Source organism: Haliotis rubra, unplaced genomic scaffold (genome assembly GCF_003918875.1).
Source record: "Haliotis rubra isolate DU_JTF1 unplaced genomic scaffold, ASM391887v1 Scf31, whole genome shotgun sequence".
Classification (NCBI taxonomy): Eukaryota; Metazoa; Mollusca; class Gastropoda; order Lepetellida; family Haliotidae; genus Haliotis; species Haliotis rubra.
In genome coordinates this window covers 1,641,884-1,659,825 of record NW_025766980.1, presented here as the reverse complement: position 1 = coordinate 1,659,825, position 17,942 = coordinate 1,641,884, and the positions used below count along the sequence as shown (strand labels likewise).

General features: G+C 42.8%; 1 protein-coding gene across 2 annotated transcripts in view; it reads left to right on the top strand.

Moving 5' to 3' along the window:
- Nucleotides 1-1,096: 1,096 nt before the first annotated feature.
- Nucleotides 1,097-17,942, top strand: part of LOC124283086 (ribose-phosphate pyrophosphokinase 1) — a 33,959-nt gene continuing 17,113 nt past the window's right edge. Inside the window, exons 1-5 of one of the 2 annotated variants that reach the window (XM_046719111.1) lie at nt 1,097-1,306; nt 6,410-6,593; nt 7,129-7,227; nt 11,785-11,909; nt 12,356-12,529. In XM_046719111.1, coding sequence (XP_046575067.1) covers nt 1,134-1,306; nt 6,410-6,593; nt 7,129-7,227; nt 11,785-11,909; nt 12,356-12,529 — 755 coding nt within the window. In that variant the 5' untranslated portion in view covers nt 1,097-1,133. The remainder of the gene's footprint in view (nt 1,307-6,409; nt 6,594-7,128; nt 7,228-11,784; nt 11,910-12,355; nt 12,530-17,942) is intronic. The other variant, XM_046719110.1, reaches the window with a different exon arrangement.

Genomic DNA, 17,942 nt, shown 5'->3' with positions numbered 1-17,942 from the left:
CTCTTTGTCTTAAAAGTTAAAGATGTACAGTCTGCAGCAAGACTGCAGTAAGTATTTGGATAGATAAATGTCATTGTCTGAAAACTAGGGGAAAAAAATGATAAACCAATGGGGTGCATACAGTGTGGAAATAGCAACTGGTCCGCTAGCCCGTGGCCAGTAAACACCCATACGGGCCAGGAAACCTCCCCATGGAGTCACTTGCCCGACTGGCTAGTGAATTTTTGAGTTAATATTGTAAGGGACCGTTCATAATTTATGGCTAGGGTGTGTGTGTGTGTGTGATGATGATTTTTGGGGAGAAACATGTACATTGTGAATGCCGCCCCCAAATTTATGTACAAAATAAGTGACCCCCTGCATGTCATGTACAAAATGAATGACCCCCTCCCCTTCCCATAATTTCTAAGCATAATTTTAAACATACGTTTATGTACAAAATTGCTGCCCCCTAGTACGTGTGTACAAAATTGCTGAAACACACACACACACACACACACACACACACACACACACACACACACACACACACACACACACACACACACACACACACACACACACACACACACACACACACACACACACACACACACACACACAACAAATTTAAAAATGGGTGACCCTCCTTAAAATAATAGCTTTCGGCCGTGGGAGCCGTGCCAATTAACACTTATCAGCAGAGGCAGGGGTACACAAAGCCCTCAGTCTAGAACTATACCAGTTGTCCGACTTCTATTTTTGTGGAAGTCGCGGTAGCTGAGCGGGTTAGGCGGCTGATTTTGTGTGCTGGCGCTGACTCTGAGGGTGTGAGTTCGTATCCCGGATGGGGCTCAACTCAAAAAGTACTAGAATTTGTATTTTACTAAGAAAGTGTAATCCCAAATATAACATATGTTGTATTTCGCGCGCTGTTTTAACGTAACTTTCCCGATATAAGACCATTATTTGTTCCAACTTGTATGTGCTGACATTTCATTGCGAAAATAAAATTTGATAACGGCTGTGCGTGAGCTGGATATTGCGCACTTGTGCTGATATATCTGTGTGAAGCGGATGGTGTTTGCAATCTGATTCCATATCCAAACTCCATTCCAACTTTTCAAGTGAAACTTCGTCTCCCGCGAACCTTGATGCAACATATTAGACCGCAGTCTTCGGGTCCCCTGAAGGATATTGGAAGGATGCCAAATATCAAGGTGTTTAGCGGTACCTCACACCCCGATTTGGCTCAGAAAATATGTGACAGACTTGGCATTGAGCGTGGCAAGGTCGTCACGAAGAAATTCAGCAATGGAGAGTGTTGGTAAGCACATGGTTTTGGGCATTGTTTAGATGAGTCTTGTCACGTGTTTTCACTGCATATTCACTGATATCACACCTAACGATTAACGTCATTTCATTTACCAGTGTGTTTTCAATATGTGGTTCAATATAACATAGTCTAGGTTTAAAATCAATAACTTCGCTATGTATGGAACAGATCATTGGCCAGTTCGATCAGTGGCGATGTCGAAAACAACCTTTCATCATTTGGGGCCCATTTAGGGTTTTGTTGTTTGCCGTCACCTTCAAACAGTTGCTGTCATTATATTACAATGTTTCTGCAGGATGTTGATGATAATCAAAGCAAATGTTGTTTCAAATGAATCGAAACTGAATGTATCTAACTTTCAGCATGTTCACAGAAATTCTTATGATCATACATATGATAGAGGTATCTTTTTTCTTGAAGGAATATACCCATATTGATCGCCTCATGGCAGCAAATGAAGGTATTTTTAGATCAACTGACTTACTAAGTTAGTGAAAGCACTTATTTAGATATACCGATTTAGTGAAAGCATTTGCTTAGATATACCGATTTAGTGAAAGCATTTGCTTAGATATACCGATTTAGTGAAAGAATATGACCTTGAAGTCGACAAACCTTGAAATAGAATAATAATGTCCCTCTAAGCATCATCAGTAGATATGAAGCAGCATGATATAAAATACAAGTGCCCATGTGAATGCAAGGGTTTTAGGAAGCAGTATGAAGTTTTTGCAGTATGACACTTCCTGTACATTATAGCAAGGTTGTTAGTGGCAGGGATTTACCTTGAGTCCTGTATTTGAGGGTCCCTGGGACTCATACTCTTAATCAGGGGTCCTGGACAACAACATGGGGGTCCCAGACACTTAAATATTATTATTAATACTGTTATTGTATTGTGTATCATGATCATCACATTGTTGCAGTAATTAAATTGCAAATAATACCATAACTCGGCTTGTAGCAAACTCAGTGATAACTTATTGTTACTTGATTGAATTTTTACAAAAAGTATTTGGACTTTTTCTGAGTCCCTGTGGACGCTCTTATATATTGTTTTGCATCCATTGTCAATATTTTTGGGTATAGGACACAGGAATTCACGTCCTGTAAATCCCTGTTGTGGGGTATGTTCTGAATCAGGAATGTATGTAGAAAGCACTATGGGACATTCCTTGGCTATGTGTAGCAATAAGATGAAATCAATTTTGTTTACAGGAAGCAGTACAGACACACAGAGGCTATTGTAGCTAGACTTGTTACTTTGAATAATTTGTTGAGTTTTTACCTGATCGGCTGCTTATGTCACATCCAACATTGATTGAAAACGCAGATAGAAAAAAAGATATGTGAGGTTAGAAATTATTTCAAACTTATAACTTATAGATGAAGAGAAAATGCTGCAGTGTATTTGTGTCTTCAATCTTAATATGATTCATTAATCCAATAAAATAGTATGCCAAGGGTTTTACACAAGGCACAAATGTAGAAAACTTATGCAGAAAACCCAAAATACTGCACCCGGAAAGACACTCAAAAATACCAAGAGAGTACCTATCAAGAGTAATTATCTCTAACTTTCTCTAATGCTAGGCTCTACAGTATATGTTGTTAATGGGAATTTACTTTTTCATATCAAATACCTATGATTAAAAGTTATGGTTTGGCAGAGAATATTTATATTCCACTTACGACTAGGGCTGGGACGATACACTATGTCACGATGCGATTCGTATCACGATATTTTACCTGGGATACGATACGTATCGCAATACTTACACCTTGAAAGAATGACACAGTATTAAGATTTAAAATGATTTATTTCAAGATATTTGTATATAACAATAACACTGTTGTTATAAACAAACAAGTAACTCTATCATACTTGCGTATTTTTCTCTAAATGAGTACTTTAACATGTTTAAGATAATACTGTTTTGAAAAACAAGTCGTGTATCATTTTGTGTCGATACACCAATCGATGATACGATAGATGTATCAAACTTAAATGTATCGCGATGTATCGGTGAATCGTCCCAGCCCTACTTACGACAGGTAAAGGGAAATGGCTTTCAGGTTAACATCTACATTACCATGGTTACTGCATTCAATACAATGTTAGAATCTTATATACAATGTTTTGTTAGAATCATATAAAGAATCTTACATAGTGTACCCCTGATTTGAAAAACATCAAAACATAATGCTGTCTATAATTGGACAGAATGCTTTTCTCCAGTTGCCTTCTCACTCAATTGTCACTTTATAATCATTCAATAGATTGTTTTGAGATTTGGGTAATGGCGCTATTGCTTATTCGAAAGGTGCAGTGCAGAGTTTGAAATAGATGTTGTATTTTTGTGAAGAATAATCATTATGAATTGTTGTTTTGCTGAAGTTGAGAGTCTTGGTAAATGGTATTTGTGAGCCTCACATTGGCTTGTTTATCATGGTTCACGCTTGATATCATTTATGCATTTCTAAGAATACTGTTAGTATCTGAGAAGAGACAGATGACATTTCCTTGTGTGCTAGATGGCAGCTCCAGCAGATCATCTCTGCCGATGAGTAAATGAAATTAAGTTGCTGTGAAGAGAGGCCCCTGCACATTTCACTCAGCTGATGGCTACAGTGACAATACGTGTGCATTAATCAAGGAACTTCAGTGGGAACTGATAATATGAGAAAACCTTGAACATGGTGAGAGTATGGGGAACATGAAGTCTTAATCAGTATAGGTTTACAGCTTGACCTTCTGACCTTATGCCACTCATAAACTGCACTGATAAACTACTTGTCTAGCTGGTGGAACCCACATTATGTAATATTTGTGTCCCCTTTCAACATGACCGGCCACACATCATTGAGCACAGTAAACACTGAGGGTGGTGGTGAGTGAAGAAACTTAGATAATGATGTTGACATGCTAGGTCAGCATTGTCAAAGAAGCCATTTTTCTCCATTGTAAAGACTTCCATTTTGATAGTTGTCGTGGTTTTATATGAAGTATAAATGTCCATCCATCAACTGCTTTCTGAGTAAAAAATCAAATTGAACATGGATTGTGAAATATTTCATTCAGGCATTTATCTTGGTCTTCTTCAGGAAGAGTCTAATATTTGTTCCTAGGCTGCAGCAAATGTCAGTATGATTTCCAAGATTGGAATCAGAACTTCCCAAATCATATTATGTAGTAAGACTGACTGACTGAGTTTAGTTTTACGCCGCTTTTAGCAATATTCCAGCAATATAACGGCGGGGGACACCAGAAATGGGCTTCACGCATTGTGCCCATGTGGGGAATCGAACGTGGGTCTTCGGCGTGACGAGCGAACGCTTTAACCACTAGGCTACTCCACAGCCCCTTATGTAGTAAGAACTGTTGCAAACCTTCAAGAGTATTAGTGTCATCTTGGCTCTGCCTCATTTTCAATACATTTCAGTTATATGTGTTTGTGCTGATGGTATTTTATCAGCTAATCTTACTTGATCCAAAATATGTTTTACCTGAGGCATTCTTTGGACAAGAAGTCGCAGACTGCGATTTTTATGTTTATTTATCAAAAGTGACTTGTATGTCACTGACGAATTGGAGCAAAATAATGATTCATTTCCTAAGTTCTCTGCTAGGAGCAGTGTGCTAAATAGCAACTGGCCCGCTAGCCTGTGGCTAGTGAAAGTCCAGTCTGGCCAGTAAATCTCCACAGCCGCTGGTCCGACTGGCTGTTGAATTTTCATGGGGTCGTCTTGTAAATATATCACTCTCTCTGACTTATTAAGTTATAATACTCTTCTGTCATGCAAGGTTATGGCCTGATATAAATATTTATCATATTAGCAGCTTAATGATGAAACCCCTGTCTACATTCAAATTTTGGACTAGGGAATCATTTTGTGGGCTAGTAACTTTAGGACATAGCCAGCCCGACTGGCTCGCAAAATTTGGAAACTATTTAGCACACTGGCCGGGATCACTTAGTTTGGAAACCTGCTTAAGTACCGGTAATTATATTCACTGTTTCAAAAGTGTCATGTTTTTAATAAGCACCTTGGTGTATTATCAAGCAAGTTTTCGAATTCCTTGTCTTGGAGCTTCTTGTGAGGTCTAAAAGTGGTCCCATTTGATCTACCGGTAGATCACAACCTGTTTTAATGAAAGCTGTCATTTGGAACTGTCAAGTTATAATTCACTCACTGACTTGTATAACTTGTAATTTTCTGTTAATAACAGTGACCTGACAAATAGACAATGAACAATTTGGAAAGTAAACTCTTGTTAACGTTAGACTTAAAGCTGAAATGTCTTCTCCCTTGTTATTTGTGTCCAGAGATTCTCCTTCAATTCCAATCTTTTAACCTTGTTTTGACTAGGGTTGGGTATTGCCAAAATTTTCATATTGTTCTATGTATGAGGCGTATTGCAATATGTATTGCAATATATTGTGAAAGTGTAACACATGGCTTAAGGTAATGAAATTACTGTTTCCTTTCTTTTGAAACGATGCCACTGGCCACTGTCAGGACTCAGATGTGATTGTACAAGAGATTAAATGAAAATGTTTCCGAATTGAAAACTCTAAAGTTTGGAAAAAGCAACTGCAGCGGCGCCCGCCCTTTTGGTTTGTTTGGTACCGGCACTCGATGTATTTATTTTATTTATATGGTTTAATATTCATGCAAATACAATTATATGACCAATAAACATTCCCAAAACTATTAATGTATAATAATATAAAGGAAATATAAATATTATTAGTATTTTTTACAACATCACAAAAATTTTTTACAACATCACGAAAATTACCGATCATGTTCATGGAAATTGCCGATCGTATTGGGTGAACGGGTTTGCAGAAAGTGTACCGCAATATATCATATTGTGAAGTTCGAATTGCAATATACCGGTTAACCGGTATTATCGCCCACCCATAGTTTTGACTTTGACAAGAGCCCCAGACTGTTATACTTCTGGGTAGTAGAGATCTTGTTTTTCACCTGTGTGCAGTGTTGAGATCGTTGAGATCGGGGAGTCTGTGTGTTGGTAGTAGAGATTCTGTCCTGTTGCAAATGAGATTGTTTTTCACCTGTCCACAGTGTTGAGATCGGGGAGTCAGTGCGTGGAGAAGATGTGTACATCATCCAGACAGGGTGCTCCGAGGTGAATGACATGCTGATGGAGCTGCTCATCATGATCAATGCTTGCAAGATCGCATCAGCATGTCGGGTCACCGCCGTTATACCCTGCTTCCCATATGCACGACAGGACAAGAAAGACAAGGTACTGTTGATAGGCCTGTTTCAGTTCAGTCACATATTCGTTGAATCAAACCCTAACCCTGTAAGAATTCAATTTGTTATTCACAATCACTTCAAATTCATGATTTTTTAAAAAGGTATGGTTTACTTGAGTTTGGACTTATTTTATTTATCAAAGTGTGATATGCAAAATGGATTTGTATCAAGCCCGACAGGATAATAGTCAACACCCTTACATCAATATGGTGACTGGCCACTGTCGTGAAAAATAAACACTGCCAACATAGTCAAAATATGTACAAGAATATGTTTGTTTTTGTGTCGTTATCTATAATGATACAGCAGCTGCTTAATGGAAGTGCTGACCAAATGGATGGGGTTGACCTGGAGATCGGGATTGTAAAGATCATATGCTGCCATGTATCTGTGCTTTGTTGAGTTTGCATTAAACACCAAACAAACCTCACTCCAGAGTGATGGGGACATCAGTTAAACCTTGGCTTGAGGATGTTCAGTATGTCGAGGGTTCCTGCTTTAAGTTGGGTCACATGTTCCAGAGTCGTGCTCCCATATCTGCCAAGTTGGTGGCCAATATGCTGTCTACAGCCGGCGCAGATCATATCATCACCATGGATCTTCACGCCTCACAGATTCAGGTCAGTGATTATGATAATGATGTACGTTAGATTTTTCGGTCCATTATTATTTCTTCACATTTGCAAAATAACAAGACATCATATGATGTTTTCGTATGTATATATGTTCCAATAAATGGCTGTTGTTTTGTCATGCAAGTGTTTGCCAATAATTAGAAACATTCTTAAATTCTACAATCATAAAGTTTTAACTAATCCTGCAGTACTTACTTCCTGCACTTCGAAAAGTGAAAAGCACAGCTCGAAAAGCGTGTCTTGCCAGACGATGTTAAAAGACGTAGAACTGCAATCACTTCCTGGTCTTGGCTGCTACTTGTCTGCGCATGCGTCACAGGAAGGTGACGTCAGCCACCTCAGATTATTGCTTTCGCACGCCTCGCTAGACGTGTGGGTTGCCAGCTGTTCATTGTATCCTATGGGATTTCTTGTTTGTGGTTAATAAACTGACTTTGTGTGTATTATTATTTTTCTTCTACGAGAAGTGTTTCTAGAAAGCGCCTGGGGCAACAGCGACGGAAGAATATGTCTTCTACTACGGGTAGCGTTACCTTGACGCCGGTTTTGACGACCGCTACATCTATATCCAGTGTTGAAGCGTCTACTGTTTCTCCAAGTGCGTCTGTCATCAGCATCCAGATGATGACCTCGCCTCTTATGTCACTGTGCGTTACAGCGTCTGGTGCTACGGCATTTGGTGCTTCGGCGCTTGGCGCTTCAAAGCTCGGCACTTCTGCGCTTAGCACTCCTTCGCCTCCTACGTTGTTGCCTATGTTGTCACCGCAACGGCCGATGGGTCAACAGTTTGCACCGTGTCAGGCGCCCCAGGCTCCTGTGTCGAAGTCCTTCCCAGTGTGACCGCCTCTGTGGTGTAGTGGTTAGAGCGTCCGCCCGGAGAGCGGAAGGTCGCTGGTTCGATCCCAGACCGCGTCATACCAAAAGACATTAAAAAATATGGTACTTGTTGGTCCCTGTCTGGCGTTCGACATTAATGGGTACAACAAGGACTGGTCGGCTCAGAGTCAGTATAATATGTCTGAGTGGGGTATTCATGCTTCACTGCGGCATGGTATCTCAGTGGGCTAGCACTATAAAACCAGCTTCAGTCTGGGTTAGTACAAGCAGCCGCACATACACATACACACGCATGCACGTCGTCATATGAGCGAAATATTCTCAAGCACGACGTTAAACCCAATTTCACCTCACCTCACCTTCCCAGTGTTCCCGGGGCAGGCACCTTATGCGTATTACACGTCTACAGGTTTTGCCTCAGGTGTCTGATGCAGATGCCATACGGCCAACAGCAGTTCGATATGTCCACGCTCAGCACTCTCTTGACTTTATTATCAGGTCAAGCTGGTACCTCAGCGCCTATGCCGTTCATGCCTCCAGCACAATCGGCGCCTTTCCCTCCTGCAGCGCCTCCAGCGCCTTTGCCACCTCTGCCACCTCCGACGCTTACGGCAGCTATGCCTCCTCCAGCACAGGTGCCTGTCCTGTCTACTGTGTCAGCCCCGGTGCCTCCACCAACATCTCCCGTTGCTTCCACGTCATCAGCAGGCGGCCATAGGTCGAGACCTCGGAGCAAGGCGTCTTCTTCTAAGGAGCCGTCTGAACGTAGCCTTTTCCCCCTGCCGTTCCTTTCACCGTCCTCAGAGAGAGACTTTGCCCCAGACTATTAGGAGGACATGGGATCTAATCACCTTGGTTTTGATCACGTGTTTGACTGGATTGCTGATCGTTTGGTAGCCTCAGTCCCTTCACTGCGACCTGATGTTGCAAAGTCGCTTACTATTTGGGACTCGCCTTCCTTAATGTTACCGACACATGAGGCGGTCAGGGAGATTCTATCTACACTTGATGAGGATTTCGCGGGGATGTCTCTCAACCCAACTATTAAAGAGCCTAGAGTCCGACGTGATGACTATCCTATTCATGGCTTGGATTTTCCCAGACAGTGATTAAGGTGGATGAGGAGATAAAACGTGTGACAGGCTCTTTCTCTGTCTCCTCCTATAAAGTTCAGGATTCAAGGGTAGCTGCTTTGGACATTTGGTTGGGTCAACACCAAAGCTGGCACATAAACAGTTTGGAGTTGGAGGCCATGATCCTCGCTATCCATCACTGGGCTACGGGGAACTTGTCTTCTGGTGGCGACGGACAACACGACGGTGGTGTGGTACATCCGGAAACAAGGGTCGACATGCTCACAGTTTCTTCTTGACCAGACTTTTCGGTTCTTTCAATTGGTCGACAATCTCCACATTCTTTTGAGAGTTCGGCATATTCCGGGGTGCCGAAACATACTAGCAGACGCTCTCTGAAGACCCGACAGTGTAGCTCCCACGGAATGGATGCTACACAAGGAGGCCTTCACACTCCTGAGTCACGCTCTGGGTTCTCCAAACATAGATCTGTTTGCCACAAGTCAAAACCATCAACTGCCAGTGTATGTGTCCCCAGTCCCGGATCCAGCGGCATGGGCGGTGGATGCTCTCAGCCTATCGTGGGAGAGGCTTCACGTGTATGCGTTTCCGCCGCTGGTCCTACTAGCCAAAGTTCTCGCAAAAATCAAGGAGACGACACCCTCACAGCCGTCTTCTGCATCCTGCTCCAGATCGGTTCAATCTGCACGCATGGACCATTTACAGAAAGCACTGAGTGCTAAGGGTTTTTCCGCCAGTGCAGCCAAAGCCATTGCGACGGCGCACAGAACTTCTACTAGACATTTGTATGACGACAAGTGGCAGTCGTTTGAACGATTTTGTGTTACCAGGAAGCAGGATCCGCTGAAAGCGTCTCCTCAGTTCATAGCAGATTTCCTACTTATCTCCGGACGACCAGGCGTCTGAAGGGAGGCACCATTGCCACATATTTGGCGGCAATTAGCTCAGTTTTAGCGGTTCCCACTGACAGCAGGATTTCTAAAATCCCAGAATTACAGGCCAAGTTTCGTTCGTTCAAACTTGAAGAAATTGAAGTTTCAACCGCCCCGCATGGAATCTCAACACTGTTTTAGACCATCTACGTGATGCACCTTATGAACCACTTGAGAACGTTTCCCTCGCTTTAATTCAGGAAAACAGCTTTCCTTTTGTCTGTAGCAACAGCGGCTAGAGTGAGTGAACTTCACGCCCTCGACGTGACTAGTGTCAAGTTTGAGCGTCGTCATTATGGTTCTGTACATTTGGGTCTGTGTTGGGATTTCATCGCTAAAAATCAACTACCAGGTCAACCTGATCGACAGTTTTCCATTCCGCCATTATCATCTATTGTTGGCACTTACATTGACCGCACCAAAGGCGTCCGTGGTACACGGAAACGGTTATTTCTTCCCCTGTCCCGGGCATCACAATCTGATGTCAGCAAAAACACAATTGCCTTATGGTTGAGAACTACCATTCTTCAGGCATATAATGCGGCTGGGCTGGACCTCCTACGTCCTTCCATCCACACAAGATTCGAGCGCTTGCTTCGACTATGGCGCTTCACAGTAATTGTACAGTGTTGTCCATTATGCAGGGTTGTTTCTGGAGGTCGGACACGGTTTTTGCCAGTCATTATTTGCGTGACATGGCTGTCAAGGATGTTAACGATGTCCACAGCTTCGGACCATTGTTGTTTGCTCAGCAACTCGCCATCCCCCGAAGAAAGTGACCCTCCTGCCTTTTGTTTTTCTTCCCACCAACCACCATGTGGGGAATGAGTTGTTTTTCTTCAGAAACAACTAGGTATGTCAGTTAAGGAGTAATACTTGTGTTTTCAAGTCCATGCTTTTTACTGCATTCCTTAAGCTTCTCCAGCTTTAAAATTAGTGGTTCTTTTCATTTATGACTCAGTCTTATTTGCGAATTACCACTGCCTGATCATCACTCGCTGTTCGCTCTCTGTTCTAGGCGCATTACCAACGCTCACGAGCACAGGATTTACGGATTGAGCTGGCTGCTTTTATATAAGCGAGGCGATCCATCAGATGACACGCCCACCTTCCAGCCTGTCAGATAAAGTGCAGGAAGTAAGTAGTGCAGGATTAGTTAAAAATGTAGTAAAATCTAAATATTTTGTATATTTGTATACTTATCCTGCACTACTTATGATAAGGGCCCACCCTGCGCTATCAGCTACCTCCCTGCTTTGTTTGTTATCTGCGGGATTTCTGGCAATAATCTGAGGTGGCTGACGTCACCTTCCGGTGACGCATGCGCAGACGATTAGCAGCCGAGACCAGGAAGTGATTGCAGTTCTACGTCTTTTAACATCGTCTGGCAAGCCACGCTTTTGAGCCTTAAGCAATAAGTGCAGGAAGTAAGTAGTGCAGATTTAGATTTTACTAATTTTGCATCATCTGTCATTCAGTGAGACTGAGTTTCTCCCTCCTCAGCAACTACTGGACCAACAATGATTCAACTCTCTGTACTTGTTCCTTCAAATTATGGCCATTGATCAGTTTGTTATTTCTTATATTTTCAGTCAACGTTGGCTCCATTTGCCGACAGTCAGTGAAGTATCTCAATTCTATATCTACTTCTGATTCCATGTTTCCACATCTTGTGGCAGGGTTTCTTTGACATTCCTGTCGACAACCTCTATGCAGAGCCAGCCGTCTTGAAGTGGATACGTGACAACATCACAGACTGGAGGAATTGTTGCATTGTCTCCCCTGATGCTGGCGGTGCAAAGAGGTCAGTTTAAAATGTTAAAAACACTTTTCCGTTGTTTGTTTTTAAGCAAATCTTAAAGGCACAATGTCACATTTTGGACAATATTTTGGCCTATATTAAACATTGGGGCATATGCACTCACTTAGCTTCCTATTGATGCAATTAAAAACTTATTATCCCTTACGACTTGCCTGGATCTTCGAGGCGAACAGCTTCCAAACAGAGAACACTTGCCATATATGGAATGTAAACAATTACTCTGTACATCGAAAAGTGTTGCCGGTGTTTGCCGAACTGGTTTCAATCACAAGTTGTGCAAAGAGCACTCCAAGGGACATAACTCTATGGGGTTAGCTTGAAATAATTGACTTGTCTTTGTCTTCTTCTTTTTGTTTGAGCAGTATACATAGCAGGTCAATCCAGGCAACAAAGTGACCCATCTTACAGTTTCCAGTGCTGTGTTTCAGGGTTACATCCATTGCTGACCGTCTGAACGTGGACTTTGCCTTGATCCACAAGGAAAGGAAGAAGGCCAATGAGGTAGCCTCGATGGTGCTCGTGGGAGATGTGAAGGACAGGATCGCCATCCTGGTGGACGATATGGCTGACACATGTGGAACTGTTTGTCATGCTGCTGAAAAGTGAGTATTTGTTCTCTTCTTCTCCTTCCATGGTAAGAATCGGGTTCTTCATAGAACATAATTGGTTCTGCGATGAGTGTGTACTTGCGATGACACAACTGTCCATGTAAGTTTAATAACAAGTTGAAATAGTCAAGAGACAGTTGATTGTTGTATGATTGCTAGGAGGGTTAGATCCTTTAAAGGTCACATAAACCCTAGGGGGTACAAATACATAAATCACTAACTGGCATCGTTATAAATGAAACCCCGTCATTAAAACTTCTCATGTCGACCTTTAATTGACTTAAATCGACCTTTTTGACAACAGTGCACAATTCTCACCCGCGAACGAAATTTCAACCAATCAGAGCGGCGCGCCTTCTGTGGACGTCATATGAGGAATAGCTTTGAGAGCCGATGCAGAATTCATCTACATTTTAGGGGTTAAATTATCTTGTTTACAGGCTTGTATAAACCTGAAATCGTGACAACTGTTGTGGAAAATGAAAGCTATATGTTCTCACAATCTACTGTCATTTAATTTTGTCTCCTGCTTTGCCTAGTTTCCGAAGTTACAACTTGTTTTCATAAACGATTCTGTCAAAATCGATTGGTGTCGTTAGTCCCTATTTGTATAATGACTGATCCAAATTGATCCCATTTCTGTGTTGTTTTACCTCGATATTTAATCATGTCATGTAAAAATCTGTTTGTATTCTCAAAACAGTGTCGGCCCATAAGTTTTCACATGCAATACAGCAATTAATACTCCCTCGTTGTAACCCGTGTTAGGTGGTATAAACCTACACATGTTATTTGTCATCATTCACTTGATGGTCAGTTAATGAATTTATAACAGGTATAATTAGTGGTAACACACTTAGATTACCCGACAAAGGTTCCCATTTGGCATTTCTTGTGTCTGGAGTAAATATTCAACATTATAAACATCGATCAAAGGATTAACCGATAACACGCTGATTGATTAATTACTTTTATCTTACACAGCGGAATTGTCAAAAGGTAGTGTTTATGTATGTAGATTTACTAATTTATACTGAATACACTCTGTCGTGGTCGGTGTTCGCGCGAAAACAACGTCCTTCTTTCAAAGGATTAACCGGCAATACATTGATTGATTGCCCATTATTGGCTAACTAAATTACTGTTTTAAAGAAAGGCGGACATTATGCAATTAGTTGCCAGGTGTGCTATCTTGGGTGACCAATGAGACTATACACCAATACCTGAAAAGATTTATCACTTTTTCAGATATTAAACTGTTAAAAGACACATCATTTGGAACAGTTTGTGGATATTGATGGATACATTCCTCGAACAAGGTAATGGCCTGATATTGTTCCTATAATTTTAATCTGTTTTAATTTTAATATTTGCATTTTGTTTTTATTCATTTGTCGTAGCATTCAACAGAATCATTGTTTTCGCCGTGAAGTGTAATGAGACAGACAACATGCACTAGGATGTGTGTCAAGTAATTATGATTCACATTGGCAAACTATAAAATGTCTAGATATTACAGTTCTGTTATAAATTCACTATAAGTATCAGCAGATCGTCTGCTTTTTATTTAGTTTCAAAATGCATACAAGTATGATAATAAACTAATTAGGATTATAAGACCAAATATAAAAGGCACATTGACTAGTATCTACATACTGGTGAGTGGACATTAACCATGGGAATGTAGCAAGAAATTTATCGCGCGAGTATTGTGACTTGACCCCCACCTGGCTTCCGTGGAAGAAATCGTTATGTTATAAGTTGTGTCATGCAAAATCCGTTTGGTTATGATTCCAATACATATTTAACTACGAGTAGAAAGTAGTCTTGATTTTCTAACTTGATGAAAACAAACTATAATCTCATTAATTCTAACAGATTTTTTTATTTTTAAAAATGGCGGCGCCCTGTCGGGAACATCCGCCAGTCTGAGGATAAGTGGTATTTAGGTTTGTTTTCACCGAGTTACAAAATCAAAACTACTTTCTACTGGTAGTAAAATATGTAATTTTTCCTTATCCTGACTCATGCTCTTTTGCTTGTCTTCTTCTTCTTGCGAACATAGTGGAACACTTGTATCTCCTTAATTGAAGCTCCCTTCAATGTAAAATCACTAATTGGTACTCACCACGAGTTGCCTCCCTTGCCCTTTTGGCGGGAACAGGTGTCGCCACCCTCTGGCCTCATGCTTCACTCTCTCCTTCTTCGCCCAGTGAGCAGGATGTGAGAGCGCCTGTGTCTCCTTACACACTATATCCTTTGGTTTTTCTAGTTTATTACCTCTTATAGGTTACTATAGAGGTATAGCTAGTATCCTTCATTAATTTGCATTGATATTTAATCGTGATTTCTACTGTTTATTCCATTGAGTTAAGTGATTGTTCAGCTAGTATTTACGTTGATGAAAATCTGTACTATTTGCAATTTACGTTTTCAATTGCTGACCCACATGTATTATGCCCTAGCTGTGCTTTCGCCTTTGTGCGTTTGATACACGTTGCAGTTACTGCATTAATCTATCAATTCTGCTTTTTCATAAATATCTTTGCGTGGAGACGTTATCGCAGATAGGTCACGCAAACAAGGGTTAGACATGGCCGATACATCGGATTCCCCTTCCAGTCAGCTGCTGTCGATAGACCCTCCCGTCTGGTGTTTACGCAAGAGACTCCGTCCGGAAGATGGGCGTGGGATGCAGTCCGCCAACACTAAGAAGCGTCCTGCCTCCCCAGACGCCCCGTCATCGCAGATAAAGTCCAAGAGGGCCACGACGTCTTCCCAACGCAGACTTCGGACCCCAGGGCAGCGTCGACATCTAAGGGGAAGTCTCCACGAAGTCGTCAAGAACTTTCTCAGCCGAGATTGTTCCAGCCGCGCCCGAACTGGGCCTCTCTCGATGATCAGCCGATCATCATCCCTGACGTCGCCACAAGAAGCGACCGGTGACAGCTACAGTGACATCAGCAGAGATCGCCATGCAGCCTGATGCCTCTACACTGATGTCAGGCGACTTCCTGAGGGGGTCAGCAGCTGTCATCGCAGAGAGGGCACCGACTACGCCGTCGCCAGACCATCCCAGACGAGCTGTTGCGGCAGATCATGACCATGATGGAGGCCACTACAGTCGGGAAGCAGCCAGCCCAGGGCCCGAAAGCAACGCAGACGATACCCCAGAGGCACCCCCAGTCAGCGTAGCAGCCACGACGAAGCAGCCGAGAAGGAAGTCACAGACCACCTCAGCGAAGGGCGCCCAGATGTACAGTCGTCGCGAAGGCCTTCACGAAGACGGGAGAGATCGTCATCATCCTCGACCTCATCCTCAGATGCAGACTCAGACCACCAGACGTCACGGAAACCGTCACGGAAGTCACGCCGCTCCCCAGGTCCGGACGCAGAGGAAGCTGCACGAAGGCCGTCACACAGATCGTCATCGTCCAGAAGGACGTCGAGGGACTATTCAAGAGCTTCACTGAAGCCGTCAACATTCTCCTCGCAGATCTAGGTCTTCCCATAGACGCAGATCACCTAGAAGACGATCTCCCGCCGTTCACCGCGCCGATCTCCGCATCACCTCGCAGGTCATCACACAAGTCGGCACACAGGTCTACACTCAGGTCTCCCCGAAAGTGTCACCCGACATAGAGATAGCAGCCCAGAGGTCACCATCAGAAGAGCATCAACCTCTCATCTCCGATGCTGGTACAGAAGATGATGGAGGCATCATCTTCTCAGACGCTGAGATAAGATATTGGATGGTAAACAACCTAGATTTATCTTCACCGTCCAAGAGTGGCAACTCAGCGCAGACATACCTGATGAAGGAAGGCGATGCAGACGCCATCACCTTACCTCCGATCGACCGATTGCTGCGGTGCCACATAATCTAGATACAGCCTTCATTAAAGCTACGAAAGTGCAGACTCCACATCTGCCGAACTTTCCGCTTAAGAAGTTCTCCACAACATGGACCCCTTCCTGAAGGCACAAGACATCGATGAAAACTACAAGCTGATCAGCGATGTTAAGAACAAGAACTACAAGATTGACGATCGCAAGCTGGTGCAGATAGAAAACATGACGAGACGCATGTTCTTTGGCCTAAATAGATCTAGAGCGATCAATGAGACACTTATCACCAGATTTACGTAATCTGACCCTCTGAAGATGATAGGATGATCTACTCGGCCCTACTGATGCAAAAAGAAGGACCAGCAGTTCCTTACAGATCATCTCACATCTGTCTCAGCAGCACTGACCTTAGCTTCGTCGTCAAGGCCTCCTCGCTTCCTGCAGCTGGGGTGAGAACTTTACAGCTCCACTCTATACAGCCCGTGGTCATCCCCAAACATCTTTGGACGGAGGAATAGACAAAGTCTCCAAAGGAAGTCACTAAGGACTCCAGAGAAGTCCTTATGATCAAGTCGATGGACAACGCTTAGCAAGCGTCATCAGGCAGACTTCACAAAAGATACTCAGGAGATCTAAGTTCTCGGGACTACAGAAAGCACGGGATAGGAAGATAGCCAGCGCCAGAAAGATTCTTTTCGTAAGCCCATATGGCAACTATAGAGGAGGGTCAGGAAGAGGCAGGACACCCAGAGGTTCCCGCAACTATAAACGCTGAAAGACAGGTTCGAACGACTGGAGTCTTCCACCCCAGCCGTTCCAGTACAACCGTCACAAGTGGGTGGGCGCCTCCAACTACACTGGGAGAACTGGGGAATGTTAAAAGACCCTTATGTCTCCAACATTCTTCAACACGGATTTCGTATCCCACTACAGGCCACGCCCCCGCTGACAGTCAACCCTTACAAGTTTGGACTTACAGGCACAACAACTACCAAAGTTAAGAGAGAGGCGGTTACATCACTCATAACCAAGCAGGCCATAGAAGTACTAGATCAAGTAGACATCGAACCAGGCTTCTACTCCCAGTTTTCCTAGTACCCAAGAAAAACTCCAAGGAGAAATACAGACTCATTTTACAACATGAGCTTTTCAACAGGAATTATCTCGCCAAACCACCAAAGTTTGCATGATACACCTTCCTCAGTTACGGCAGTTGATTAAGCCCCATGGATTACATGGCCAGTATAGATCTGCAAGGCGCTTATCTACATATCCCGATACATCCGAATCCAGGAAATATCTAAGATTTACACTAGGCGGGCTACATTACCAATGGAAAGTACTTCCCATTAGGCATATCATCAGCCCCTGGCTATTCGAGGATAACGAAACCTATTGTCACCTATCTACATTCGTCTAGGGAGCTCGCGAGTGCGTTCTACCTCGACTACGAACGGATACAAGTAGATCAAGATCCACAGCATCTCAAACTACAGTTAAACTACATCATAAAGCTACTAACACAGCTAGGATGGTTAGTAAACTTACTCAGAATCCG